The 11,737-nt window shown below is 37.4% G+C and overlaps 1 protein-coding gene across 1 annotated transcript in view; it reads left to right on the plus strand.

The window, feature by feature from the left end:
- VPS41 (VPS41 subunit of HOPS complex) overlaps positions 1 to 10,839 on the plus strand; it is a 284,325-nt gene extending 273,486 nt beyond the window's left edge. Inside the window, exons 25-28 of the mRNA XM_007950103.1 lie at positions 9,134 to 9,233; positions 9,349 to 9,393; positions 10,140 to 10,219; positions 10,759 to 10,839. Coding sequence (XP_007948294.1) covers positions 9,134 to 9,233; positions 9,349 to 9,393; positions 10,140 to 10,219; positions 10,759 to 10,839 — 306 coding nt within the window. The remainder of the gene's footprint in view (positions 1 to 9,133; positions 9,234 to 9,348; positions 9,394 to 10,139; positions 10,220 to 10,758) is intronic.
- The last annotated feature ends 898 nt before the right edge of the window (positions 10,840 to 11,737 follow it).

An 11,737-nucleotide genomic window follows, 5' to 3' on the forward strand; every position in this document is an offset into this window, starting at 1 on the left:
CAGCCACTCCTCGGAAGGAAGGTTGGGCAATCCTACTTCCGTAGTGATACTGCCTCGGAAACCCAAGGAGGGTTCGCTATGAGTCAGGGCCGACTTGACGGCAAATAACAACAACAGGAAACACCAAGAGAGAGCAAAGCTAGGGTGGAAAGGGAAAATTGGTGCTATTGCAGCCTGCTGGGACACAAGATACAGTTACCAAGTTATGGCCTTCTAACACTCATGTGAAGAGGAAGCATAGCCATTGACCCTCTCAGAGTGAGGAGCTGAAATTGAATACCCTGCACAAAGCCTGAGCCTTAAGGCCTAGGAGAAGTCAGCCTTCTAGTTCTATAAAGTAACAAGGGAACTTGCTGTCTCTTTAAGAGTTAGAAGGGTAGGAAAGTTGTGAGAAAAGGAGGTTACTCCTAGGAAATTGTAGGATCTGAATTTGACACTACACTACTCTCTTAGGATCACTGAAATCCCTTCAGACCAAAATAAGTAAAAGTGAAATCACTCTGAATGGTGTACCCTCAACTTGGGCACACAGAACTCCTTGAGTAAGCAATCTCCATTGAGGATGAGCTCACAACAGAAAGAACTGCAAACCATATCTTGAGAAGTAGTCAGCAGATACCATACATACAAGACGAAAAAATGATACAACAGCCTCACTGTTTTCAAGAGTGGTGAATACTAGATTAATCTCAAAAAGATTATAATGAAGTTCATTGAAAATAAAGACATGAAAGAATAGATAGTAAATAAGTAAATAAATAAAAGACCAATATTATAGAAAACAGGAATATTTGGAAAATACTCACATTCAAGTCCTCAAAATAATACGAATATGTAGGTGTGTGTGTTTTATAAAATCAGTGGACAATATTAATTTCAGATTAGAAACAATTGGAGGATTAAAGAGCTAGAAGAGAGCACTGATGAAATTAACAGAATGCAGCACAGAAAGATGAAGAGTTTAAACTATGAAAGAAAAATTAACTGAGAAGAGAATAAAACGTTTAATAAAATAGAAAAGCCTCTTAACAAAATAGAACAAGAAAAAGAAGAGAGAAATAATGTTAGGAAGAAATGTGAATATAATTGTTGAAGCACATAAGGTTTGAAACCCAGTGCTACAAATAACTTTATATATTTGAAATAGTTTTCTAAGAAAATATAAATTTCTAAAATTTATTCAAGAATAGAATAAATGTAACGATTAAAGAAATTAAGTCAGTAGTAAAAAAGCACTATTCCATAGATGATTTTAGAGACAAGCTTTAAAAAAACAGGCAATCCCTATTTTACACAAACTTTTCCAGAAAATAGAAAGTAAAAGTTTGCTAATTCTTCATGGGATGCTAGTGTAACATATCAGCATCACATGTAGATAATATGAGAAGCAAAGATTATAGCCATACCTTTTTAAAAAAAAAAATTACAAATGTAAAAATTTTTACTAAAATTATTAGCAAATTGAATCAGACCATTTAATTACTAAAAATACATCCCTATCATAAAAATTGTCAATTCTTTCCAAAGTAATTGTAATCTATATGTTCAATAAAATTAAAATCAAAATCCCAAAAGAATAGCTCATGGAAATTGATGAAATTTATATAAAAAGTAAAAGCTAATGTTATTCAAGAAGAATAAGGAGAGTAAGTTTATGACATACCACAACTGACTATATACAAGTATAAAAGTAACTACTTTGGAATGTTACTTTATAAGTTGGTGGTTACTTTAAGAAGTAAAGCACACCTGCTCTGTGACTCAGCAGTTTCATTCTTAAAGGTGAAACACAAGAAATGGAAAACAGAGCCACACAAAGATCTGTGCAAGAATATTCTTAACAACTCTATCCTTTACAACCCCAAACTGGAAATAGTGTAAACATCCATTCCATGGGAATATGTATCAGGCTTGTTGCCTTTTGATCCAAGTTGGATGCAACTCCTCCAGGCCTTAAATTATCACCTGGACAATGAGAAAAGCAAAGGGCTTTTTCTTAATGCAACTTTGCCTTTGTATTTGGGGAGGGATACTTTCCTAGGCTCAGTGTTTATCTCATTGACCAAATCTGTGTTGCACAGACCCTTGCATTTTTTAATTAGATAAACACTAAAGCTATTTAGAGTTGTGTTTGTAAGGACAAAGAAGTGTCCTGTAAAGGAAGAGTGCAAGGAAAATATCAGCTGTGTTTGTAGTTTGGTATTTTCTAAATCTGAAGCACATGGCAAACTTTAAAAATTTGCAAACTTTAAGAATTTGTTAAATCTAGGTAGCAGAGACTTGAGTGTATATTTTATTTCCCATTGTACTTTACATGTCTGAAATATTGCATATATTAAAAAATATTAGCACAAAGTAATGAAAGATAGTATTCAAAATATGAGTAGCAGTGATTCAGCGTCATTCTGGTCTTTAAACCCCTGGAAAACAGAAGAGAGTACATGTGTCCTCAGTATATAAATAACATCATATTCGCAAGAATAGAAAAGAATCTGTTGGAAAGTGAGAGTTCACAGCAAGGGCGATAGGCCAGGTAAGATGACCTAGAAAGACAGAAGTGGTCAGAAGTAAGTGAAGACGACCTCCTTAGAAACTTCACCAACATCGTTCTTTCAGTCATCAGTGTCTTAATAAAGGCATTCCTGGGAAATAGCAAATTGAAACTTTATGAAATCAGTGTTGTTAATAAGCACATTTTTCATGAGTCACTGACATAGCTGCTACTGGGGATCTACAATCAAGATAATGCCTTGTCTTAAATCTGATGTTGAAATCAGTGCCTATGTAATTTAATACTACATAAGAATCTGTAGAGTCTTATTTCATTCCCACTTTGGTTGCCTTAAGATTATTACAGATGTTATAGATGAAGTGGTTATTTTCTACAAGGGATAATCTCATTTCTTTGTATACCAGCCTATTGTTGTCAGGTTCTATAGAGTGGGTTCCAACTCATAGTGATCCTGTGTACAACAGAACAAAACACTGCCTGGTCCTGCTTCATCCTCAGAATTGTTGCTATGCTAGCACCATCGTTTCAGCCACTGAGTCAGTCCATCTCACGGAGGGTATTCCTCTTTTTCACTGACAAGCATGATATCCTTCTCCAAGGACAAGGTCCTCCTGATGACATGACCGTAGTACAAGAGGTGCTTCTGCAGAACATCCTGGCTGTATTCATTCACGTCACATTTACTTGTTCTGGCAGTCCATGGTATATTCAGTATTCTTCACTAACAGCATAGTTCAAATGTATCAATTCTTCTTCAGTCTTCCTTATTCATTATTCAGCTTTCACATGCATATGAGACAATTGAAAATATCATGGCTTGCTTGGGTTAGACACACCTTAGTCTTCAAAGGAACATCTTTGTTCTTTAACACTTTAAATGGGTCTTTTGCAGCTGATTTGCACAATACAATACATCGTTTGATTTTTTTACTGCTGCATCCGTGAGCATTAATTATGGATTCAGATACAATGAAATCTTTGAAAACTATGGTCATTTGTCTGTTTATCCCATTTTGCTTATTGGTCCAGTGTGAAGATTTTTGTTTTCTTTGTGTTGAGGTATAATCCATCTTTGATCTTCATCATTAAGTGCTTCAGGTCCTCTTCACTTTTAACAAGCAAGGTTGTGTCATCTACATGTCACAGGCTGTTATGAGTGTTCCTCCAATCCTGGTGCCACATTCTTCTTCATATAGTTCAGCTTCTCAGATTATTTGCTCAGCATTCAGATTGAATAAGTATGGTGAAAAGATACAATGCTGATAAACACCTTTCCTGACTTTTAACCATGCAGAACCCCTTGTTCTGTTTGAACAACTGCCTTTTGGTCTGTGTACAAGTTCCTCATGAACACAATTAAGTGTTCAGGAATTCCCATTCTTGGCAGTTTCATCCATAATTAGATATGCTCCACATAGTTGAATGCCTTTGCATGATTGATAAAACATAGGTAAACAACTTTCTGCTATTCTCTACTTTCAGCCAAGATCCATCTGACAGTGATATCCCTTGTTGTACATCCTCTTCTGAATCCAGCTGAAATTTCTGGCAGTTCCTGTCAATATATTGCTACAACTATGTTCGTGTGATACTGATGGCACCGTTCAATGATTTCTGCATTCTGTGGGAGCACCTTTTCTTTGAAATGGGCATAAATATGGATCTCTTCCAACTGATAGGCCTGGTTTCTGTCTTCCTCTCTTGGCATTTACAAATTAGTGCTTGCAGCATTGCACTGGTTTATTAGAACATCTCAAGTGATATCCATCAATTCCTGGAGCCTTGTTTTTCACCAGTGGTTTAGTGCAGGTTGGACATCTTCCATCAATACCATTAGTTTGCGATCTTATACTGTCTCCTGAAATGATTGAACATCGACCAATTCTTTTTGGTACAATGACTTTATTCCTTCCATCTTGTTTTGATGCCTGCATTGTTCAATGTTTTGTCCATAGATCCTTCAATATTGCAACTTGAGGCTTGAATTTTTTCTTGAGTTCTTTCAGCTTGAGAAATGCCAAGCATTTTCTTCCCAGTTCTAGCTGTTTGCACGTTTAATTATACTACTTTACTTTGTCTTTTCAAGTTACCCTTTTAAATCTTTTGCTCAGCAATTTTGCTTCTTCATTTCTTCTGTTCACTTTAGCTACTTTGCATTCAAGAGCAAGTTTCAGAATCTCTTCCGATGTCCATTTTGGTCTTTTTTTCCTTTCCTGTTTTTCTAATGATTTTTGCCTTCTTCATGTATGATGTCCTTGATGTCATCCCACAACTAACTCTGCTTTTCATTCATTGGTGTTCTTTGTGTCAGATCTATTCTTGAAGTAATCTCTAAATTCAAGGTCATATTTTGGCTCTTGTGGACTTGTTTTAATTTTCTTCACCTTCAACTTGAACTTACATGTGACCAATTGATGGTCTGTTCCACAACCCTTGGCATAGTTCTGACTGATGATGTTGGGCTTCTCCATTGCCTCTTTCCACTGATGTAGTCAGTTTGATTCTTGCATATTCAATCTGGTGAGATCCACGTGTATAGTAACAGTTTATGTTGTTGAAAAAAAGGTATATGCAATGAATAAGTCATTGATCTTGTAGAATTCCGTCATAGAATTTCTGTGTCATTTCTATCACCAAAGCCATATTTTCCAATTACCAATACTTCTTTGTTTCCAATTTTTTGCATTTTAGTCACCAATAATTATTAATACATCTTGACTGCATGTTTGGTGAATTTCAAATTGCAGAAATTGTTAAAAAAAAAAAAAATCTTCAGTTTGTCTTTGGCTTTAGTGGTTCATGCATAACTTTGAATAATAATCATATTAACTGATCTTCTTTGTATGCATATGAATATTATCCTATCATTGGCATCATTGTATTTCAGAGTAGATATTGAAGTGTTCTTATTATTGATGAATGTGACAGCATTCCGCTTCGGTGTTTTTCCCAGCATAGTAGACCATATGATTTTCAATCCAAAATGGGCAGTATCAGTCCATTTCAGCTCACTACTAACCTAGAATATAGATCTTTATGCATTTCATTTCATTTCACACAACTTCAGTTCTCCTGGAGTCATACTTTTTACATTCCATGTTCCAATTATGATGGGTGTTTACAGCTGTTTGTTCTCATTTTGAGTCAAATGAAGGTCTTGAACCCTTTACTCCATCTGTGTCATTAAGGTCAACTCTACTTTGAGGAGGCAACTCTTCCCCAGTCGTGTTTTGAGTGCCTTCCTACCTGACCCGCTCATCTTCCAACACTGTATCAGTGCTTTACTGCTTTTCATAAGGTTTCCAGTAGCCATTTTTTTAGAAGTAGATCACCATGTCCTCCTTCTTAGTCCGTCTTACTCTAGAAGCTCCACTGAAGCCAGCTCACCATGGGTGACCCTGCTGGTATTTGAAATACCAGTGGCATAGCTTCCAGCATCAGAGCAACATTCCAAGCTACTACAGTGTGACAGATATACAGACTAGTGAATATACTAGCCTAGCCTCATCTACCTTGGAAGTTTTCATAGTTTACTGATTTGGAGTGTTGAACTTTGATGAAATGAAGTAGAAAGTAGCATAGTAAACTATATGTATATGTTTTCACTTCTCTTAGCCCTTTGCCTCTGAATACTGAAATTTTTCCTAGAAAATACTTTCTGTAAGCAGATGGATTATACCTATTTAGAAAAATGAACTCCTGCTGAGGAGATAGTTTTTTGTTAGTTTGAATTTTTGTTGCTTTCTTTTTTAGTTTCCAGATACTGTGGCTTCTGTCTAGACTTGTCCTCCTCCTGTATTATTCAGCAGTGGGCCTTCAGCAGCCACTGAGAGTTGGAGCTGGTGCCTTGTGAAACATTTTTCTAGCAATATGATGAATGAAACTATTTTTTTAAAGTTTTTATTTTTGTTATTGGAGGCTGAGCAGCTTTATATATTCACTTCTATTTTTTTTATAGTTTACTGACATCAGCATTTCCTAGATATTTTTCTTACTGTATTTGTCATTTTTCTGTTCTGTTTTAATAATGTCTGTTAGATTTTTAATGTCTTTTTTTTTAATGAATCTAAAAATCCAATTTTCAGCAGAATTTTTTTATAATTTATTTTTTGTTGTTGAGAATATATACAGCAAGTCATACACAAATCCATCAATTTTTCCGTGTACAAATCAGTGACATTAATTACATTCTTCAGATTGTGTAATCATTCTCACTCTCCTTTTTGGAATTGTCCATCTCCCATTAACATAAACTCATTGCCTCTTATCTTTCCAGTTGCTGATGTCAATTTGATTCCATATAGTAGTTTTTAAAAGAGCATAGTTCTCAAGGCAGACATTCTGTACTGTTGTTGTTGTTGTTGTTATGTGCCATCGAGTTGGATCTGACTCATAGAAACCCCTCCTTGGGTTTCCGAGGCAGTATCACTATGGAAGTAGATTGCCCAACCTTCCTTCTGAGGAGTGGCTGGTGGGTTTGAACTGCCAGCCTTCTGGTTAGCAGTCAAGTGCTTAGGCACTATGCTACCAGAGCTCCTATTGTTTAAAAATTATCTTAGGGCAGTAAAATTTTAAAGAATAAAACATCTTATTAGTCACCTTTCTAAAAGACTCCAGACATCACCCCTGTTTTCCTGAATTTTTGCCCTCGTGTAATTGGGGGAGGAGTCTCTGGCTGCATTCACCCTAAAACAATGCTATTTGGGATTTTTGAAGGAACATGGTAATTGTAGATGATTGGGGATGGATGAACACAGTTGGCTGTCCCTCTATTTCTGTTCCCCTATGGCATGAATTTAAAACCCTATGAAAGCAAAAACACCATGTAGGTGGTTGAATTGAGAGGGACTTTAATATGAAGAAAGCCAGAGAGCAGTGCTGACCATAGCATTTGATAGTCACCACAGCCTCTTAAGGACATGTACTTCTCAAGACCCTCATCCCCACAGAACTGGGCCACAGTGAGGCAGTGATATCTTCATTATGTGAATTTCTATATAAATTATATATAATTGTACCTAATAAGACACATGAGACTAGAAGAGGAAAGCTACAGGGATAGCCCCAGAACCTCTTGGTTCTTTAGGCCCTGAGTATCTCTGTAACTTCAAAAGCAGCAACAAGTTTTGATATAAAATGACATCCAGTTTAAGGATACCTCAGATAGCCTATCCCAATCTTCCTACTAAAATGCCCAAGAAAAATAGAAGGTCCTGGATGGAGTGGGAAAAAATAGGGAATAAGACTCTTATAAAAAAAGACCAAGCTTACTGGTCTTATAGAGACTAGTGGAACCCCTGAGTCACCCTTCAAGCCTGGAACCAATTTTACCCCCATGGCCCAACTTCAAGCAATGCAGCAGACAGACCTATAAGGTGAACAGTAACACCAAACGGGTTCACACTCTTTGGAACAACAGGCCACACAAGATCAAAAGATCAGCATTTGCCCAGAAAGCAGGAATGGAAAAGAAAGAGGGACAAACGGAAATGGGAAACACAGGGAGGAAGTGGAAAGAGTGACATTACATTGTGAGAACTGCAGTCAGTGTCACAAAGGAAAAAATGTAGGAGTTGAGTAGAAAACGAATTTGCTCTATAAACTTTCACTCAAATTATAGTAAAAAGTTAAAAATATAACATAACCAAGAAAGCCCAGAAAAGAGTGAAAACTCATACTGTGGTGAACAGAACTGGTTTGAAAGGTGAAATATGTTGCCTTTCCAAGCTGTGCCCATTAACTAGAAGCAGATAGGGAATTTCTCAGTCTGCCGTGTCCCTGATTCTGAAACACAAAATCACACCAACTGGAAATGGACAGTCGTCCCTCTACTCTGAGTACACTGACTTCTGTGGCTTCTTGAGTATTGTGACCTCTCATTGTCATCTAGGCAGGCAAGGAAAAAAAATTAAAACCTACAAAGAAATAGCAAACAAATGCCTAACAAAACAAAAGTTCAATACTGGGATGAAAAATAACAAAATGAGTCTTGTGATGGATTATTAACATCTGTGGTCATGGTGTAGCGCCTAAGGCATTTAACTGCTAACCAGAAGGCTGGCGATTCAAACCCACTAGCCGTTCCTCAGAAGGGAGACTGAGCAATTTACTTCCATAGAGATACTGTCTTGGAAGCCCTAGGAAGGTTTGCTATGAGTCGGAACCAACTTGACGGCAGTGAATTGGGATTTTTTTTTTTTTTCGGGGGGGGGGGGTCATTTTTCAGCTATCAACCCCTCTATCAGTCCCGGTCCCCAAATTTGAGGACCATTTGAGCCAGGCATATAGGAGCCAAACTCTGCCAAACAGAATCTATACTAGGAAGCTTATGAGACAGCAATTGGTACAATAGAGCTGCCTTTGCCATGCTATGGAATTTGTATCTGTTTTTACAAACATTCCAAGAGCCACTAAATGTTCATAAGAAAAAAAAAGCAGAGATGATAGAATCAGTGTCTAGAAAGGTCCAGCTGGCAGTGGTTTGGAGGGAAGAGAGGGACCAGTAAGAGCTTCTTAAAAGTATTTCAAGCACCCCACTTTTCTGAATCCCTGATAAGAGTTGTGTTTTCTTTCCTGCATTCATGTTTTAAAGTTGTTTTTTCTTTATAATGTGCGCACTAGATTCTGCTTCGTGAAGGCTGCAAGAAGATTCTGGTAGCTGACTCTTTGTCCTTGCTGAAGAAAATGCAGCGAACTCAAATGAAAGGTGTTCTGGTGGATGGTGAGTAAAACTGAAATGCTCATATTTGAACTATATACCCTGCTTTGAGAAAAAGGTGGGGGGAGAGGCAGATAATTAACATTGTATAATCCAAGGTGTATCTGTTTCCTTGCAGAAGAGAATATCTGTGAATCATGCCTTTCCCCTATTCTTCCATCAGGTAAGATTTTGGGAGGAAAGAATATTTCTCAAATACGTATTAATGATAGGTGTAATTAAAATTTTGAAATTAACTGATTACTATTTATAAAATTATATAATATTCAGAACTATGCGGTTTAAAGAAAAATTTTGGTGCATAATCCCAACTCACTGAAATTCTGGTTCTGCCGTTCTTGAGAGCAAAGGTTCTCAAGCTTCAGGGTAAGTCAGCAAACCCTGAAGGGCTTATAAAAATGCTGATCACTGGGCCTTATCCCCAGAGTCTGTAATCCAGTAGTTCTGAGGTAGGGTCTCAGAACTTGCATTTCTAACAAGTTCCCAGGTCTGCCTCTGAAGTCTGTGAATGTTTTTGGCAGAAGCCAAGAGGTAAAGAAGCAGAAGGCATTTTTGTAAGCCCACAAAATTGACTTCATCATTAATGGTGTGTGCACATGCACACAAAACATGGGCAATATACATAGTAATTCTAATTTTTAAGAATAAATTGCATTGCATTTGCTGCTGTGGAGCTGTCCTCACTTGTAGTTCTGGTAACTGAGACAAAGGTTAAGCGAGTCACCTGTGAACACAGAACAACAAAATTGTATGTCGGCTTTTCATTTGATCATACCACCCTTCGGGAATGCTTTGTGTAACGCTTTTTCAAAGGCATCTTATTGCTGGAAAAGCAAGATTGGTTAAAAAAGCTCCTGGTTTGCTTTTGCCTTGATTTTCCTCCCTTGCTTCCTCCTGCCCCGGGCCCAGATGCTGCTAAGCCCTTCAGCATGGTGGTCTTCCATTGCCGGCATATGTTCCACAAGGAGTGCCTGCCGGTACCTAGCATGGTGAGTGGACAGCATGGCACCTATCAGCTAAAGAGAAATCGGTGCCTCAGAGGGATGTCCTCAGAATCACAGCCTATCATCCTTTTGGCACTGTGGGTTCTCAAAGTTATAATACAGCTTTACATCTCATATGGAAAATTAATATGTAGATATATCCAATGTAAAAATATTATAAAAACATAGTAATTTATTCATGTAAAATTGACAACTATTGAGCTACAGTAGAGAATTGCTTTATTTTGCATCACTTTCTCAACCCAATTTTAGTATCATGATGCTGTTATTCTTTAGTGACGAGACCTGATCCCCCAAGTTACATTGGATTTATTTTGCTGTGGAGTGTCCTATGAGTCACAGAATAACTACAGGGCTTAACCCTCTGGGAACCAGAAGTCATCTCCAGAGAAAGGAGTGACATTTCCTAGCCTCCTCCCTACGCAACGACTACTGCCTTAATATTTCTGAATATTGGAGTGGAGAGAGAGGATTGTGTTTCATTTGTTTTATAATCTGTGATTTTTTTTTTTATTACATTTTAGAACTCTCCTGCACAGTTTTGCAACATCTGTAGCGCTAAAAACCGTGGACCAGGAAGTGCAATTTTGGAGATGAAAAAATAGCTCAGTTCTGCTTGTCCATTTCTTTCTCCACACTCTTTTTAAGACTCTGTTTTTGCAACAACAGAAGTGTTTATTGACACCAGTACTGTTAAGAGATTTGTACATGTTTATGTTATAGTAACAAAATAATAATTATTTTCTTCATCTACACCTGTTGACTAGAGGTCTCTCTCTTCAGTGAATAAAGAAGTTGGGGCTCTCCCATGCCTGGAAATACTTGGGTTCACAGTTGGTATTTCATCATTTATTGTTTGACTCATTCTTTATTTTGTATGGAAACATAAGGTTAGGAGTTAGAAATGAATTTTGTGGACCTGCATAGAACCATTCCACCATAAAAGGGATTGCAGAGACTCCTCCCCAGCTGTCTACAAACATCATCAACTATGCATTTCTCTGTCACTCAGCGAGTGCCACCCCTGTACGCTCTGCTGACAATCCTCACATCCCGGGCTGGCCTGTTTTATATGCCATTCACAGCAGTTATCTTCTTAATAGACATTTAATGAAATATTGTGCAAATTGTCACATGTTTAATAATGTCTAGGGAGCATTAGCAGTCTGATGTCACGTAACGTTATGTTTGGTAATCACATGTTCCATGTGCCTGAATGATGAGCACATTGTCTGGCCCAGAGCAAACTTAATGTTTGTTTGTTGAATAAACATTAACTCTTCTCATTGTGAAAGACTGTCTTTTATTGGATTAACCAACTGCATCAAGGGCTTCTGGTGCCCTCATAAGGGATGAAAGATAATTCAGCACCTTGGAGCCTAGGTAGTTTATTAGTTTTTGATGGGAGCAAATAAATGGGTGGCTCTAAAATCTGGGAGGGATTCTCCAGAGAAGTGAGCTTGTCTAATATGAAAGGATGTCATCACAATGTTTCTTTTAGCC

This window comes from Orycteropus afer, unplaced genomic scaffold (genome assembly GCF_000298275.1).
Source record: "Orycteropus afer afer isolate SDZICR_OR568_19922 unplaced genomic scaffold, OryAfe1.0 scaffold00263, whole genome shotgun sequence".
NCBI lineage: Eukaryota > Metazoa > Chordata > Mammalia > Tubulidentata > Orycteropodidae > Orycteropus > Orycteropus afer.